This window comes from Anopheles coluzzii, chromosome 3 (genome assembly GCF_943734685.1).
Source record: "Anopheles coluzzii chromosome 3, AcolN3, whole genome shotgun sequence".
Taxonomy (NCBI): Eukaryota; Metazoa; Arthropoda; class Insecta; order Diptera; family Culicidae; genus Anopheles; species Anopheles coluzzii.
In genome coordinates this window covers 31,270,496-31,288,639 of record NC_064671.1, presented here as the reverse complement: position 1 = coordinate 31,288,639, position 18,144 = coordinate 31,270,496, and the positions used below count along the sequence as shown (strand labels likewise).

At 47.4% G+C, this 18,144-nt stretch overlaps 3 protein-coding genes across 5 annotated transcripts; 2 read left to right on the top strand and 1 right to left on the bottom strand.

The window, feature by feature from the left end:
- Positions 1-2,654: 2,654 nt before the first annotated feature.
- On the top strand, positions 2,655-10,268 carry LOC120958830 (adenylate kinase isoenzyme 5). 2 transcript variants are annotated; one of them, XM_040381867.2, is made up of 11 exons: positions 2,655-2,874; positions 5,154-5,495; positions 5,660-5,824; positions 5,916-6,026; positions 7,070-7,212; positions 7,616-7,798; positions 7,886-7,994; positions 8,076-8,397; positions 8,473-8,689; positions 8,762-8,926; positions 9,266-10,268. In XM_040381867.2, exons 2-11 carry the CDS (start codon positions 5,474-5,476, stop codon positions 9,644-9,646), a joined length of 1,818 nt encoding a protein of 605 aa, XP_040237801.2. In that variant the 5' UTR covers positions 2,655-2,874; positions 5,154-5,473; the 3' UTR covers positions 9,647-10,268. The 2 variants fall into 2 exon arrangements, with proteins under 2 accessions (XP_040237801.2, XP_040237799.2); XM_040381865.2 differs by having other exon boundaries at positions 7,886-8,397.
- Positions 10,269-10,814: 546 nt separating this feature from the next.
- On the top strand, positions 10,815-16,122 carry LOC120955700 (adenylate kinase isoenzyme 1). Of its 2 annotated transcripts, XM_040376790.2 has the most exons (7): positions 10,815-11,015; positions 11,563-12,111; positions 13,312-13,446; positions 13,741-14,015; positions 14,094-14,178; positions 15,202-15,351; positions 15,485-16,122. In XM_040376790.2, exons 2-7 carry the CDS (start codon positions 12,109-12,111, stop codon positions 15,566-15,568), a joined length of 732 nt encoding a protein of 243 aa, XP_040232724.1. In that variant the 5' UTR covers positions 10,815-11,015; positions 11,563-12,108; the 3' UTR covers positions 15,569-16,122. The 2 variants fall into 2 exon arrangements, with proteins under 2 accessions (XP_040232724.1, XP_040232725.1); XM_040376791.2 differs by lacking the exon at positions 13,312-13,446 and having other exon boundaries at positions 10,822-11,015.
- Positions 15,616-17,369, bottom strand: LOC120955701 (uncharacterized). The gene is made up of 3 exons (XM_040376792.2): positions 16,817-17,369; positions 16,412-16,742; positions 15,616-16,343 (listed from the first exon to the last, which is right to left on the bottom strand). The coding sequence occupies exons 1-3, from the start codon at positions 17,265-17,267 to the stop codon at positions 16,148-16,150; spliced, it is 978 nt and encodes a 325-aa protein (XP_040232726.2). The 5' UTR covers positions 17,268-17,369; the 3' UTR covers positions 15,616-16,147.
- Between the last annotated feature and the right edge of the window lie 775 nt (positions 17,370-18,144).

The following is an 18,144-nucleotide window of genomic DNA, read 5'->3' as shown; positions in this document are numbered from 1 at the left end:
AAATACCCCGAATCCATATCGGTTCTGGAACAGACTTCCCTGAACCCATAATGGTTATGGAACAGACCCTGATCTTTTACATGTCTTGAAACTGATCCCAAATCTGTACAGGACCTTGAACTGAACTCATGCCTGTATCGGTCCCCTGTACTGATCCTGAATCTATTCCAATCCTGCACCGATATTGGGCCTAGAACTGGAACTAAACTTTTCATAATTAGTCCTGATCATGTGATGGTGGTGCTCAAACCGTTCCTTTTTTCCGATCCAAAAGTTTTACATGAATCTGTCTGGCCGTTGAAACAACCAACCGATACAATGTCTACTCCTATCCTGCTACTGCATTCGCTATGATACTGAACATTTCGGTATCTTGTTTTAAATTCAGCACTTTTTTTATTGTACACCTTCTAGTATGCTTGTAGGGAAGCGATGATGACAGTTTAATAGAAAAATAATCAAAAAACATGTTTTGCGAACAAAAAATTATAGATTTTCAGCATTTTTTATCAATTGCTGATTGGAAGTATCAAAAAGTTAATTAAAAAAATACTCAAAAACAAACTCTCATATTATCTCAAATCCACTTCTCCAATTACCAAGAACCGGGTCTATTTCAGGAATTAGTCAAACAATACTACTACACTGCTACTACGCCTCCCAAACCACCAGCCCTGTTACCGACCATAACTTAATCCACCGCTCAGTACCTAGTTGACACACATCAATAATACAACCGACGGCCGACAGACGGATAACACGGTGTGTGTCGCCTTTACCTCTTCCCTTTTTTTTGTCTGCCCTAAAGAGAAACCCCAAGAAAACGGAAAAGGAAGGATGGAAAGCGTGCGTGGAAAGATTTTCTTTTTCTTTTCCCTTTCCTTCAATTTTCAGACGCTTTCGAATGCAAGAAGTTTGGTGCGTTGAATTATGCACCACGGGAAGAATCGCACATGGTGAGGTCCTTGAAAAGTCCTCCCGCCCGGTCGGGGTCGGGGTCGGGGTGCTATGGACTGCTAATGAATAATGGACACGTTAATGTCTTTCCATATGGGCGAAACGATCGTTTATTAGTGCTGCTTGCTTTACGGACAAGATAGAGGCGATTTAAAATGATAAAAAAAGAACAACATATGAAAGCTAATGTAGCATAATAAAACAAATATTTAGCCAAACGAATTTCAAAGTGAAGTTTAAAAATACCGTTAAACACACCAATTGCGCGCAACACTTTCCCTCTCACGAAACGCTGGCGAGGTCAATGCTACGCGTCCGCTTACGCAGCGTCCTTCGGCCGAAACGGACAATTTAAAATTGTCCTCTGGACGACTCACTCCATCTCCTCCCCCCTGCCTCCCCTTTCCAGATTGCCCCGTTACAAAAGGGCCGCCCCTTTCCGCCATAAATCATAGTGTTTAACCACTAGCAACAGCGCGTGCAGCACATGGCACGAAATCATAAACCCCGATGCCCTAAAATTGTCTGTTTAAACGAGGATACCCGCTGTAATTAGGTCGGAGAAAGCTCACACCCCGCATGAAAGTCTCGGCACGGCATAGTGGACCTGTCACGAAGTGGCCAAGGGCTGGTGTTTTGGGCAGAGGTCTGAGAAAGCTAGACGCCGGTACCCACAAGGACCGCGAGGTGTTGTGTGAACCATGGGACAGAACACATCATTTTTCTCACCGGGTTTTCCCCTTTCTTTTTCTCTCTCCCTTCCTCTATCTCTCTCACTCTTCCTCACTGTCAGTTTCATGGCCTCCAGCGAAGCGAAAAGGGTGTTGAAAATTGTCATTAGAATCAATCGATCCATCCAAGTAACATGGAACGATATCTGTTAGTAACGGAGCAAACAGCGAAAGGGCGACGGAAGGAGGAACCGGGCAGAGAGGGTGAAGATGGAACCATCCGAACCATCTGGAGCAGTTCCAGGGTATTTAAAATTATTTATTGAATTTTGAAAAGCAAACAGCAAACAGCAGCAGCAGCAGCAAAAAAAAACCCCGAAAGAACCTTCAATTTCGTTGTGGGTTCTAGCCACGTGCTCTCGATGGGCGCTGATGCACTTAGTACATATTTTAGCATCTCCAAACAGATACGCTCAGAAATTCAGCAAAAAAAAAAAGGTAAACCACCAAGAAAGATGAAAGTTTTTACCCTACGCAAACAAACAAGCATAAACAAACAGGGCGTCCCGGAACCGGCTGTACGACTATAAAGGATCGTCGCTTACCTGGGATAATGCAAAAATTGGGTCCACTGTCCAGCGGGAACGTCCATCCATCCAGGGGCTCCATCGGCTCGGGGTAAGTATCACGGGGCAGCTGTCGTACTCTCGCTCTCCCACACACATAAACGCACACTTTCACTGCCTACTAAGACTCACAGGTCATAGTCACTGTCACTACTGTGTGTCATCGTACACATTCCCCGACGCTGACCACATCACCACATTACCACAGATACACGGGCGAAGGTGAAAGGACATAGCAAGTGAAAGGATATGATACTAGGACACACCGTGCGCTTGTGTCTGTAGATGATTCACACACAGGAATACGCCAGAGAGAGAGAGAGAGTGTTCAGTACGTATCACACGCCATCACCGCATGTGTCGCCTCCTCCGAAACACTTCCTCCGGCGAGGATCAATTATTCAACTGCAGGGCTGAGCGTTCCTGCGGCGGTAAAAAAGCAACCGCCATCGCCAACGGCAAAACAGTGAGAGTCGGCATGTCCTACGGTGCGCACGGTCGGTCCGCGTTTGCGTCCTGTGTGTGTTTTTTTTTTCTGTCCGCGTGACACAACCCGCTGGGTTCCGGGTGTTTAAGTGCGCTTACGTGGGAGTACGTTGTGCAGCCATTTTTTCCTATTGGTGGGTGTGATCTTTCGACGTTTTGATGGTGATCTTGAAAACCTCCAAAAAACGGCAGCTCTCTAGGAGTTTATCTTGAGACAGAAAAGGCTATCCTGCATCGAAATCGCAATCAGTGACGCAGCGCGATGCCATGACGAACCCTAGCCACCGACCCTCGAATGCCGTGTGTCGTGATCCTCGCGTCCTCGCTGTGGCTCCGGCGGCGTTTGCCGCTTCACCGTCGCCTGGGGCGGTTTGAATGAAAACGTATCGATTTTTCATCGTGTCATCGTGTGGAAGCTTATTCGGTGACCGAGCGGAACGGTTATTAAGCTAACTGTGTGCTCTGTGCATTTGTGTGCTTGTGTGTGTGTGTGTGTGTGTGGTTGTGTTTGCCGAGCGGATTATGTTAGTAATCCCTCCATTGAGCGCGTCCATTAGCCGCCCTGAATTCGCTCGGTTAATGCGTGAAAAATAGTTCTTCTAATGGCCAAAGAAGCGAACCCGCCGCTGATCATGTTTAAAGCCCCGCGTGTGCGTGTGTGTGTGTCTGTGGAAAGGAGCTGATTGCATCGCGACCAGAGAAAACGTACAATTACTCGTGTGTACACTGTTAGATCAGTAGGCGCTGATAGGCGCGACGCGTGGCGTGGATTGAAAATTTTAAACAGAATTTCAATTCAGCCGTTACTAAAGCCACCACTCGGCCAACCTTGTCTCATAACATGTCTCATGCAATGTGAATGAGAGCTGCTTAAAATTTATAAAGGAAAAGCAAAACTAATTTACCGATCCAGGGCGTTGGATTTCCACGCTCCAATTGCTCATTCTTTTCGCAGTCCTCACCACCGCATCAGGAACATCCGGCACCGGGCGAAATGTGCTGGAATGTACTGGAATGCCAGCATAATGCCATCAATGTTTGATTGTTTTAGACTTACATTTGATTCGCTCGCTTTGTGTCCGGTGGAATCGTGGATTTATGACGGGTCGTGCCGGGATCACGCTGTGAACGATGAGTAACGCGTAGTGGGCTCGTGGTGCGGGTAGTACGTACGGTACCTGTCTCGCGTGCTCAACGCGGTTCTGGTTGGAATGACTTCTCGAAGCCATAACATGGTGAATGTTTGATGCCGTTTACTTTTCACCCTCTTGCTACTCCCTCACTCCTTAGTCTGATGCTTCATATCATTGCAGGGTTTCCCCAAGAAGCTTGCAGAATTCAGAATTAGTTACAAAACCAAAAAATTGTATAAAAGGTTGAGATAATCCGTAGAATCTGTTCAAAAATATTAAAAAAAAAAAAACAAAAATCTACAAAACCTTGGAAATGAGTAAAAACTTAGTGGAAGAACCCTTACCTCAATGTCTGTTTGTGACTTCGAAAGGAAGACGAATACATGATAAATCATAGTTTTGGAGGAAAATGTAGTTGATTTTCAAAATGAAGCTTCTTTTCCAAAGGTTCCTTAGCAGTTGAGAACCCTACCCGACTGCTAAACGTATGTTTCTTCCTTGGCGTAACTGATCCTCGCAGTCATTGAGTGGAGTGTATTATTCCTGGATTCCTGGATGTCTTATTCATTACAGCCTGCTAACTTACTTATTACGACTTGGAATCGTTAAGGCAATGTGGATACCATTGAGAGACGTCGGTCCGAATAAGAGAATTGATCCGCTGCGGTGCTTGTAGAAACCTCGCGCTTTTGTCGAATAAACCACTAAGCCGTCCCTCATCTACCATCGCTAGTAAGCTAATAATGAATCATCTGATCCTTGCCGTATCTGCTGCATCTGCCAGCATGTAAACTTTGGTGCGTGTTTTGGTCGCGTATTTCCCGGGGAAACTATCGTGGAAAACAACACGACCCCGTTCATCCCACCCTACTACCCTTTCCTCCTCTCTAATGTGTTGCACCCGTGCCCAATCAGACTTGATGGTTTGTTTTGACAGAATAATGTCACTTTCATCGAGTTATAATTGTGTTTACTCCTGCGGGGTTGGACAAACCGATGGAGCAAAATGAAAAGAAGGAAACGGGAAAAGGTAGGCGCCCACAAGTGGCTCGACCCTACCCGGGCCCACCCACCGGGGGGGGGGGGGGGTGTCGTCCGCTTCGTATATGTACACGGAGTGCCGCGTGCACAGACCTTCGCGATAGACAAACAGCAATTAAGTGGTGTTTCGTGGTTGGACCGCGATGACGTACGGTTGGTTGGTTGGTTGGTGGGTTGGGTTCCAAACACACACACACACACTATCATTGTGGGAGTTTTATCTTTTTCTTTGTGGCTAGCTGGCTGCCAGTATCAGTTACAGAACATTAGAACATCAAAACATCCAATAGCAAATTACAATAATAATAAAAAGCGAAAACAAGTGAACATGAATGTACAGTACGTGAAAGGGAGGAAACTACCACCGGCAACTAGTAGTGGTGCCCGGGTGCGATAATCGCTTGATCACTTCCATTGATGCAATTTCCTCGTGATCGTGCGTTAGGGGTGGGTGCGTTTGGTATGTGCGTGTGTATCGCGGTACATCATCGTCATCGGCTGCATCTAAATTGATTTCATAAAAACACCTTTCGCACATAACAATTAACTCGAATGGATAATGGGTATTTGTCTAGATACAGGTAAGCTATACGAAAGGGGCTGAATCGTTTGTGCGTATGATCCTATTTGTCTTGGTTCCTTCCTGGGAAAGATATTTAATTTTATACACATTTATTTGAAAGTTTTCTTCGAAAAATATCAACAAAAACACTGTTCTTAATTTCCCCTTTTTCTTCTGTGGTAGAAAAAAACAACAGTGCGTCCGACATAGAGGACCCAGACTGGAAAGGCGGTGGGCCAAGCTCGCGCTCCGCTGTGGTACGCACGCCGAAAAGTGCCATCACCGGGATGCAGAACACCGGCAAGGTGAAGTTCGATCCACCGAAGGTGCCCGTCATATTCGTGCTAGGTAATGGATGAACACACCGCATGTGAGGCTTAGGTCATATTAATTGGCCTTTTTTCCTCTTTCCCTCTGTCTTGCTATGGGTGTAAACTAGGTGGCCCCGGTAGTGGTAAAGTAACGCACTGCGATACTCTGATGCAGGAGCGCCGCGGTGTTACGCACATCAACATGATGGACCTGCTGCAACAGTACGCCATCGGGAATGGTAAGTGGACACATTTCTTCTGACTCTTCGTTTTTTTTATCCGTTGTTGGTCTAGGCCTGGAGGTATACACGTGGGCTTGGACTATCATTTTATGATTAAAATACCTTTAATAGGATACGAAAGCCAGTCATACATATGATAGATTCGGTCCATACGGGTCTTGAACTCATGTCTGGTATGTCGTTAAGTCGTGCGAGCTGACGACTGTACCACCTGGGGCCAGCTCAAGTGAACGACATCTATGGTCCAATAAAACCAAACACATCGACTGATCTCCTGATGAAGTTAATGTTTTTACTTGAGTTTAAATCCATGAAAATTCTTAAATATGCAAAAAAGGACCAAGGACATTGTTGGGAAGTCCAACGTTGCCAACGAGGAACTCTAATAACTTTCGCAGAAACGTAACAAAATCAATACTCTTCCAGTAATTATTTCTCCAATTTGCCTATGATACTCCACCATCTGGTCGCAATGCCATCGCAATGGCCAATGCCCCCGGCCCTTGACAGGCAAACTGTCTCTCTTGCACAAACAAGTAGGCCTCCGGCACTGTCCAACTCCAAGTGCACGTCCTCAAGGGAAGGATAATTGCGGCATGAACTTTTCATGGACATACATTCCACCTTACCGTAGCGACTATTGGCCATCGAAGAAGCGTAACCATTTCCTTGTCTGAGCGTCCCTTCCTATCTGTCCTGTACCGAACCAGGACCGAGAACCGAAACCGGACTCGATCGATTTCCAATAGCCCTTGATTTGCTTTCGTCAGTTCGGGTGGTGGATTGCGCGGTTGCTGGGGCAGCCCGGGAGTTGATAAATTAATCAAATATTGATTAAGGTCAAATAGCGCACCTAACACAATCATTTAACCGGATACGCCACATTACCATACCGCTTTTGTTCGGTTGCGTTGGACATCAAATCCCCTCTGCTCGCCCAGGGAAGGAGGCACTTCCCAAGGTCTTGGAGCGAAGCTTCTTGACGCGTTGCTGATGGAAGGTTGACGGTTGTAACACGGTAGCTTTTCCTTTATCCACAGATATGCAAGACTTCTCCCAGCTTTCCTCGCGCACGGTCACCGAGGTGCTGATGCTGGAAATGAAAATGTCACCCGCCGCCAAAACCTACCTGGTGTCCGGATATCCCCGATCGATGCGGGACGTCGTCGAGTACTCCGAGAAGGTACGATAGCTGGGAATTAGGCTTAAGATCATATCTTTACATCAGTAAGTTACCAAACAACGGTCTGTTCAGTACATTGGAGTTACGACCATATGCTCCAAAAATCAATCGATACGTTAGAATGCAAATTTCCTCGAACAATACCAATGCTTGATCCGCTTGATACAAGCTGCCGACAGTTTGTTTGTCAAAGTCATTAAACCACTCCGCACTCCTCCCTGGTAAATGATGTGCGTTCGTCCCGTTCGAGTCCAGACCCTTACATTGGTTGACTATGAATAGATATTCAATTGATTCTGGCCTTACTGGTTTGGTCGTTTGTCTAACCTTGGATGGAGGGAGCACATACACATCAAAAGGGCCCAGCGATCATGTGGTTTTCCCTTTCTCTCTCGTTATCCAGATCCAGGTAATTAACGGTGTGATACTCATATCCTGGCGCCAGGCCGTCCTACAGAAGCAGATCGATTACGGTGCCAAGCTGGGCCACGTGGTGCTGTCGCTGGCCAAGATGGAGCTGGAGAACTTCTTCAGGAACGTGATGCCGGTGGCGGACTACTTCGATCAGAGCGATATGTTGATCGCGGTAAGCAGGATCTTCATTCTTCTGATAGCTGCTAAAGTGTTCAACCAAATTATTCCTATTTATTATTTCAAATTCTTCTTCCACTAGATAAACGGTGAACGATCGCCGTCGGAAGTGTACAAAGACTTCCGCACCGCCGTACTCGACATACTCGGTGCGCAAGAAAATCAGGAAGCACTGTTGAACGGAGTCGCAGGTATGGGCAGGGGCGTAGATGACATACCCGGCAGTATAGTTAGTGTAGACACGGCACCTAGTCAACCTAAGGTCATTGCAGCTCCACCCGCACATCAAGTAGAGTTAAATCATGCCCGCGCGTCTCCGCCGCCGGTCCGCCCGAACCCGCCGGCCGGCCCGATGATGGCCCGCCCGACGTCGCACGGGCTGCTGCACCGGCAGCAGTCCCGCACGAGCCTGCACCAGACGGCGCTGACGGGCATCATGACGGGCGAGACGGCTACGGCCGTGTCGCCGGAGCGCTTTCGGCCACGGGCTGCCGTACCACCGCTCGTCATCTGGGTGATTGGTGGGCCGGGAAGCAATAAGGCGATGCTGTGTCTGAAGGCGGTCGGCAGCAATCCGGGCTGGGGTCATTTCAGGTGAGTGGTGTGGAGCTCTTGTCTTTCGTAAAAAATACTTTCCTGCTAATAATGAGCGTTCTTCGGTTGCGCCAGTGTGGGACGAACGTTACGCGCGGTGGCCGAATCGGGACCACGTGTTGGATCGGATAACTACGCAGTGAAGGAAGCAATAACGGCGGGTGAGATGGTGCCGAAGAAGTCGCTCGATGCCCTAATCCACAGCCAGCTGATGCAGTTGGCGGACCGGCGGGGTGTCATCATCGATGGGTACCCGAGGGATATGGAGCAGGTCGCTGATTTCGAACGGAAGGTAAGACTTTCGCAGCAGGATCTTGTTGGAAGATGTGTACGAAGTTCGCTCTAATTATCGTTCTCCTTACAGTACAATCAAAAGCCTCCGATCGTGCTGCTGGACTGCTCGAAGCTGCAGCTTGGCCGGGGCCGGTTGGACGATACCGTGTCCTCCTTCCGCCGACGGTTGGAACTGTTCCGGGAGCTGACGCTGCCGATGCTCAAAGAGATGGATACCGCGGGTCGGCTCACCATCGTAAGTAGCAAGAGTGTCAGAATGTTGTTTTTTTGGTTCTCTTTTTTTTCTGTGTTCCACTCCACGCCAACGCCCCCATCTGCACTGCAAAGTCAAGGAACGCCCTCGGGAAACTTCACCACCCACGGCATACCATCAATTTCAGCAAATACATTATTAATCATTCGGAACTTGTGTGTCCTTCCGCCGGAGTTGTTTTTGGTTGTATTATTCACCCTTCGTACACACACACACACACATACGCCTTCGCACGCCACTCAAATTAGCCCCTCTCCAGACCCTCACAACTCAACCGCCCGTCGGTGGCTCCCTCTCTCTCTCTCCCCTTTCTCGTTCAAGGTTGACGGTGACACGGACAGTCCCACGGTACAGCGCGAGTTCGAGCGAATTGTGCGCGTCAATGTGGAGCGGGTGTTGAACTCGGACCGGCCTGACTCCACCGGGGACATACCGCCGGTACAGATCGGCACGTTCAAGACGGTGCTGCAGCGATCGCAGCGCACCGACAGCATGGACGCGATCGTACAGGATCTCGACGCGGACATGCCCGGTGCGGTGCCGACGATCAGCCACCACGTCAGCCTGGCCAACGGGCATCTGCCGGGCAGTGGGAAGGTGGGGGTCCAGCCGGCCAAAAATGGGTACGTCCCCAATGGACGGCCCAATTTCCGCAACATGCTCGAGGAAGCGGACAGCTATCCGATAGATTCGCACATCTAGAAGGGGTGAAGGTAGAAGTAGTAGCAGCAGCAGCAGTAGTGGTAGTATTGGAGTATGCAATAAGTACAAACGACATTCGAGCAGTTGGTAGGAGGTATGTTAGTGAGGATGCGCTTCAAAAGCGCTTTCCCACGGATCGGTTCTTAACGTAACGGAGCCCAAAACAGCTTTAACAAAACAAAAATGAACAAACAGGTGAATGAAACAGGTGTTCGGGGGGAAGAGGAAAGGGTTCGTTGCTTATGCATTGGCATTAGTGTGCCAAACGGAAGGAGTATTGGAAGGGACAGTAAGGAAATAGGGGGGAGTGGATGTCAAATGTTAGAAAGATGTTGAAGAGAGATGTGTTATCCTTTGTAGTTGTTCATTCGTGAAAACAGGTTTGTTAGACGGTAGAGGTTTTACAGATATACTATATTTCGTTTTTCTGGTAGTATGCTAGTGCAGAGAGGACACTAAAAAGATGTTATTATTTTTTATTCAATAAAAGAAGTAATCAGTGCATTTTAAATGATTGAAAAGAGGCAAAGAAGTTTGATTTACAGCATTTAAATTGTCATGTAACGCAATAAAACGATAATAAAAATCTAAACTCTTCTAGCATTTTCGTTAGAAATTATTATAATAAAAACGGGTTTTATATGAGTTTTTAAATTGTGAATGAAGAAAGAAACTCTACACACACACACAGACACACTCATCCATTGGAGAGTTGAGTAACTACCACTCCAAGGACGCCCTCTATTAGGCCGTGAAATTATGAATGATTTAAATATATCAATACCGCCGAGAGGAGGATAGAAAGAAACAATAACCCTTTTCTGCTATTGCGCATTCTCCAAAACAAAGCAAAGTAAATGAAAACTCTGCCATCCGTCTCATTCGCTCTCACACTTTAAACTTTTGTCTCTGTATGTCCTGTGTCTCTTTTAGTGTCCACAGACTGTGGAGACTTTACTCACGTGATGGATTAAGCATTACCTCTCTTTCACGCTCTCTCTGTTTTCCTTTCTGTGTCTCTTTTGTTTCCTTCTTTACGCTCTCATCTCAAATGGCAATATAGCAAGCTCGATGACAATGCATGTAATGGTAATGGCCGGATGGATGAGCACGGAGAAAATTGTCGTTTTTCTGAGAAAAAACAGCATTTCCTGCTCATCTCAGTTTAAATGCAGTGCTGATGTAAACAAACCTCGTTGGTTGGGTTGGGTGGAGCGGAAATATCAGCGTTTCACGGTGCCAGTAGGTTGATTTTATAGCTCACCGAAAAAGAGCAGTAGGCTGTTTTGTGCAAGGAGTGTAGTTAGTGTAAAGAATTTGCTCAAAATTGACCCGTAGAAGTGTTCCGCTGTGCTGTGATTTATTGAAGGTAAGTTGTTCACTGCAAGATCCTTGTGTTGTGCAATGTTTTAATGTTACAATGCGAAAAAGAAATCGAGTTTAATAGGGGAAGTGATTTGCTAGAAGATGGCGCTTTTATCAAAAACTTTGAGGTTTGATCGATATTTTTGTCCTAAACGGAATCCAACTTCCTTTTATCGGTCGGAGGTTTTATAGTGTTCCAAGGAAAATTCGACACGCCTCAGGGACCTATGAGTGTGAAGAGAGGGAGAGAGAGAGAGGAAATTTTGTCCTTGAAAATTGTGTGTCACTCCGCACAATAAAAAAAAAAAAACCGTGCCAGTAGTGATTTCCCTCTTGGCATGTAAACATTCTCGAGAAAGGGGACATTCTACTCCGCCAAAATTGGCACCGATTTGGAATTTCAAAAAGGTGGAAAAATTAAAGCTGTGTTAAAAAAAATCAATACTGAAAGTAAACCATTATTTGTGGTACAATGTTGTATAACAAATTATGCAATAATTTCGCATATTACATCGCCCTTGAAGCATAATCAATTTTCTTCTCATTTACAGTATCGCATTTCAGACGCGCGACTCGCTCTCCGATACGGATCGTTCACCGCTTGATCATAACTGACGGCAATTACTACTATTTAGCGCGGAACCTCACCACTACAGCGACTTCCGCACGCATTAGCGCTCGCGTGCATACGCAAATTGCCAACCAACGCGCAACGTTTACGAGAAGAGGAACGAACGCTCGAGAGCGAGAGAACGAGATTCGACTGACCGCAGCGTTGAATTAAAAATAAAGCAAAACCCACGTCACCGACACCGCCACCGCGTGCGCTGATCAAGCCTGGTTACACGCTGCCCTTACCTTCCCCAATGTTGTTTGCTCGCTAAAACAAGCGCAAACGCACGCACACCAGCGCGAAACGCAAACAAATTGCGCGCCGCAAGTCGTATTAGAGATAGAGATAGTGAGCGAGAAGGTTTTTCGCAAATTCAGTTCCGACACCCGGTCGAGCTAGAGAAGAAGCTCAGTTCACGCCGTGCTTGCGTTTAGTATTACTTGTGGATTTCGTGCAGCAAGCAAGCCTCGCAAAGTTCGTCATAATGGTGAGTGAATGGCGAATGGGACCCAAAGTGTGTGGCCCAATGTTTCGGTTGTTCGTTTGGTGTGTTGGGTTGGATTTTTTGGGCCCCCGTTGCATCCCGTTACTTTTCCTTATTTTGTGTGTTTATTAAAGGCGGGAGTTTGTTCTTGATTTGTTTGTGCATTAAACGCTCCGACCAATCATTAGCAGCACTCACGTGCGCTTATCGTGTGAAATGAGACTTGACCTAACGTCTTGTGAGTGTTGATTGGAGTGGCCAACCCCATGAGCCAACAAGTCTACCACCAGCTCGGTTACGTAACGAACGCTGCTGAATGGCATTCCGAACGGGTGATTTTTCCTCACGCTGTGAACCCTGAACGATGATAGCCCCAAGGGCAGTAGGCCCATGAACCTAAAAGAATTTGACCGCGGTGTCATTAACGTAGCCCGTTAAAGCCAAAGGGAACTCCCTTGCTAAGCAGCTAACAAGCTACCCAGGGCCAGTCGGATGAGGTTTGTTTTTGAGGTTGAATCTAACCAAAAAGCGCACAATCTCTCGGACACGACCGTGTGTTCTTGTGTCTGGTGTGTCTAAAAATACGCCCGCCGAACCGTGTTCAAGGCATGAAATGTTGACCTCCCATAGTACCATCACGGCAAACGCAGGCCAACCCCTACGGTTGGCAGTGAAAAGTGAAATTTTAATGTTAGCTTATTCATTATCTTAGATCTTGCGGAGGCGAAGGAAGAGCTACCGTTGAATCCTTTTTTTGTGTTTTTTTGTTTGTTGCCCTGATACCTTATGTAAATATAGGATGGCAGGCAGATGGTGAGACCTTTATCGGCACAATCGGTACTATTTTCGTAAAAGTTGGCTGTTGAAAAATGCAGCAGCGCCCGTCCCTAATAGCGTGTGAAATTGAGCGTCGGTCAAGCGTTAGCGGGCAATTGATTAAGCTACAATGTGTCGTGTTGGAAATGTGTTGAAAATAGACCAAATTTATTTTGATTGTTGTTGTTGTTGAGTAGATCACTCCCTCGATCGATGGGATGGGTGACGCTCAAGGCGGGAGATATCATTAGTTTAGCAATTAGGTAATGCGTGACCTCCAATTCCTGTTGTTGATCCCTTCTTCATCTCCATCATGTCATGCTGGTTTAATTGATCCTCCCGTTCATTGTACTGTCCCGTTCATGCGCATTGTGCTGCGCGGTGTAGTTATTCATGTGCCATCAGATGGCGCTGGAGCAAGAATCCAAGGCAAAGGAGAAGGCTAGTACGTCCACGCCACCATCCGGAGGCAGCTCACCGGCGGTACAGGTACCGAACGCTGGTGGCGTCTCGACTGGCCACGTAAGTTACACCTCAAGGCCGTTTGTATCTGCTCTTACCACTTCCCTCCCAGTGCTTTTGCTTTCTTCTCTTATGCCCCAAAACCATAACCTAATGATCGGCCTCGGGCAGGTGCGCTTGAAAGCAACACTCGTGTACCGCTCAGTCAGCCTCAGTCCTCTACGTAATGGCTTGTTTTTCTTTTTTCGATCTATAAACTAATCCACTCCAAATGGTTACTATTTAAACTTGTTTCTGAAATTTGTTGCATTTTTGTGTGTTTTTCTTTTCCTTTAATTTTCACAACCTGTTTAGATGCGTGAAGCCAACGTACCGATCATCTGGGTCCTGGGTGGCCCGGGCTGTGGCAAGGGTACGCAGTGTGCGAAGATCGTCGCCAAGTACAACTTCTCGCACTTCAGCACCGGCGATCTGCTGCGCGATGAGGTCGCGTCCGGCTCGGACAAGGGCAAGGAGCTGCAGGACATGATGCGGCAGGGCATTCTGGTGCCGAACGAGACGGTGCTGAAGCTGCTGGAGGCTGCCATGGTGAAGGCGCTGAACGGTACCGTCGGCTATCTGATCGATGGGTGAGTAGTCGAAGTGGGGCAAGGACTTTAAAAGGACAGCGAAACCTGACACTGCACCTTTTTACTATTAATTCTCAGCTATCCACGTGAACCTGCCCAGGGACCGGAGTTTGAGAAGTTTATCGCGCCGGTCGACATCATCCTGTACTTTGAGTGCTCGAATGTAAGTAGAAACCTGATATGCTTGTAACCACCTCTTGTGCAACGCGTTTGTTTAGTCTTTGTGCACGAGAAAAGCGGTCGTGATGATCCAGAAGATGGCCCCATCGTGCACGTGCTGCACGTAGTTGTCCATGTACGGGTCGAGAATGTACTTCATCTTGTAGTGCAGGCCCTGCAGCTGCTTCTCCACGATCGAGCAGAAGCACACGATCCGGTAACGGGGCAGCGCGAGATTGCGCAGCCGATCCTTTACCGCCTTCGCGATCGATTGGCTCATCTCGAGGTTCTTCTCCGGATTGTACACCCACGTGAGCAGATCGCCGTCCTCGTTGCGCACGACAAACTGCTGCTTGACGACGCGCGCAATCATCGCCTTGATCTTGCGTATGTTGTAGTTCGGCACAAAGATCTCGTCGTCGAGCTCTTCGCGGTTGATCAGACTGTTGAGATCCTTCGACACGTCTTTGTACTTGTTCTTTCGGTTCGCTAGGGCAGCCGTTAGCGTGTCCGTGAAGCGTATCGGTGCTTGTTTCTCTCCTTTTTGTCCACTATTATGAAATGGAGAAAAATTGGGCTTAAAAAGGGTTTTTTTTTTTAGGCACTTTAGGAAACTTACGGCTTGGAGCCCATTTTCATGCCTCCCCAAGTCGTCATCTTTCACGAGATAGGATACTGGGCGAGGTGTGAATAGTATCGAATTTCCACTGCAACTGACACTCTACGGCGCTGTGCATTTGCTGCAAAGCTGCACATGCACTTTTTTGCCACAAAAAATGCTCAAGGTCTTATGGAATCGATTGCGATGGGTAAACACTAAAAATGGCAATTAACATCATGTCAGGACGATGTCGATCATGGACAGGAATTTCAGGGCTGTGTGTGTTTGCGAATGTGTTATGTAAGCGGTCTGTCGGGCGTTGGCAATGCTTTCAATTGCAAGACAATGTTTCGAAGTATATAGGTCAATAGAGGAACATTCAACATTTTTCTATTTTGTTTTTGTACAATATTTTTCACCTGATAGGAAACGCTGGTGGCACGTATCATGAAGCGAGCGGCTGAGTCGTCAACGGTTCGTGCGGACGATAACGAGGAAACACTGAAGACTCGTATCGCCACCTTCCGGGAGAACACGGAAAAGATTCTGGTCCAGTATCCCACCCAGCTGAGGAGGGTAAGTACATCGGCGATTGTTCGCCTTTCTGTATGCAATCTGCATCACACTGCGCCGTAATTCATACTAAGCGCTTGACAAAAGGTCGCAGGGAATTTAATGAATTTTACCGTTGTTTCTTCCTTCGAAACAGATCAACGCCGAGCGTGCGCCGGAAGAAATCTTTGCCGATGTGGAGAAGTCGATCGATGAGCTGCTTGCAGCGAAGAAGAAGTAAACGCCCACCCTACCCACGGTCCAAATTTTCTGTTGCTTTATCAGCGCATGCAATCCAAGCATCCCCGTTTCTGCACAATCATTCGTCGACCGTACGAGCGACGCGTCGGTGGCTCGGTGGCGATATAGTAGTGTTTATTTATAAAGCACGGTGTGCGTGCTGCACAGATATGAGAGCAGCAGCAGCAGCAGCAGCAGCAAACCCCCCAAGACATGACATGTAGCAGAATGACGGAGCGGCAAACCGGCAATGAAACCAAAACAAAATACGCTTATCAATTTCAATAATAGCTGTTAAGAAAGTAGGACAAAAATCGTGTGGCTGCTCTGTTCGTGTGGGTTTTTGGAGTCGATGTGTCGGGAAGTGTTCGTGTTGAATTTATTTAGCGTAGCGTACCACTGCTCAATCAATCAGTGTTTTTTCGTGTTTTGACCGTCGTTTTGCATACAGAGCTTTAAAGCCAAAGAAAAGCGTTCTAGAAGCCGTTCTCGATTAGTCGATTCGCTTCACCGAGAGCCGAAAAGAATGAGTTAATAAATTTATGTCTTATTTAAGCAATGGTTTCTTTCATTTGTGCTGTCACGTTGTAACGCGACGCGAAGGAGCGATTCGGTTGTTGGGACGCTTGACGAAGCATTTTCGTTTCAGTTTCGGTGCGTAGAGAGCGGGTCCCGATGTGTGCAGCTCACAGATGTACGGTAAGGTTCGATTGCAGTTGAAAACCTTCCAGGAACCTTCGTCGGTGAGTGCGGCGCAGCTGGGAGAAGTGCGATTCCTTCTGCAAAGATTAGAGGTATAAACTCAAATAATAATCAAAGGTAGCAAAGATGTCACTAAGCTTACGCTGGATGGCCAGGAGACCACGCGCGAAAGCGGAAACAATCCAACCGCTCGTCGGCAGATGTGAAGAATCGATTTTTCACCGTCTCGTTTAACCCGACATAGTACAGTGGCTCAATTGCAGAGCTGGTGTCAGTGGAGTTGTTCGTCGTATAATTCGTCTCCGGAAGGCTTGCAATGTACTTAGACAGCTGAAACGTCCGGGCATCGCTGGCAATGTGCGCGAGACTGCCGCCAGCACTGACACAGGCGTTGTACGCATTCGAGTAGTTTAGCTTCGTGTCCTCGAACAGGAACATCCCGATCGATGGTATACAGGTGGCATTGCCAGCAGCTGCGACAAAACACAGGAGTTCACGGAAAGATTCGTTCCCACACACACACACACACTCTAAGCGTCCTACTTACGCAACAGTCGCGCATAAAGCGTGTAGTAATCGAACCGCGTGTCGTTGACAATCGTCGACAGGTTCCGATACTCGGGACAGTCGAGTACGTGGCAGTTGTAGAAATCTTCAAACCCAAACGAAGCAACGCGCGGTGGCGCCGGTTTCCATGACGATACGGTCGATTGATTTTGCTCCCGCTCTCTAACCACATCGTACCAGTTGGTGCTGTTGCGCTTTACCGGCGCAAAGTTAAACGCCAGCCCCTGCTTATCACGCGCGTAGTCAGCACACTCGCGTACGGATTGTACATTAACGAGCCCGATCACGGTACGATTCGATCGCTGGCAGTGACGCAGTGGATAAAACCGGTGCACAATTTTGCGCGCGTTCGCTTCACAGTGCCGATCGGTGGCTCCCTCTGGTGGGTGGTGCGAAAGCACCAGCGCCGTTAGTACCGCTGTCAAGCGCATAGTGTGGTGAGCAAGCAAGTGAAGCGTGTAGTGATCGTATGAAAGCGACGCTCTCCCGGGTAGTAGTAGTGTATGACATTGAGAATGAGTGAGTGAGAGTGACAGTGCGGTCACACAGTGAAGGACAGCTCAATAGCCGTCACTGTCATCATGAGATGTCACGAATAAATCGTAGCGCATAAGGTTTGGGTTTTTCATTCAGCGATTTTATTTTACTGCATAAGCATCATCATCGTGGCAGAGTGGGCTGGAACGATGCCCGGGGAGGGGCGGGTAATCGTTTCAGTGGGAGTTTTACTCGCCCTCCACTACCAGGGTGGGAGTGTTTCTTCTTCGTCTACTTCTCGTTCTTCTTTACACAGAGCAAAAAGGGTTGACCCCACACAAACTAATCTACTTAGGGTTTCTTTTCTAGTACGACGGTACCGTACCGGTTTTCTTAACATAAGTCATGAAGCTAACCGATGCACACGCGCGCTACTGTATGAGTGTGTGCGTGTGAGTGAGTGTTGGTGAAGGGGCATAGTGATGAACAAGTTTGTACTTAAGTTTGTTTTGTGTTACCGTTTGCTACTGTGCTATGCAGCGGCACAGGTGACAGTGACACAGTGGTAGGGAGTATAAAACATCTTAAATCTTCAATAAGTAGTAGTAAAAGAAAAGCTGTATTCGTGTGTACTGCTGGGTAGAAGAAGATATCCAAGGGCAGACACCGTTTGGTGTTTAGTCTCTGTCTCTTATGGGTTAGTGAGCTCTTTCTGCTATGGAGTACCTTCTTTACTACTACTGCTACTACTATGACTCTATTTCCTTCGTCATTTTTATTACCTCATCATCAAAACCGACGCTGAAGAAACAAGTTAACACAGACACACAC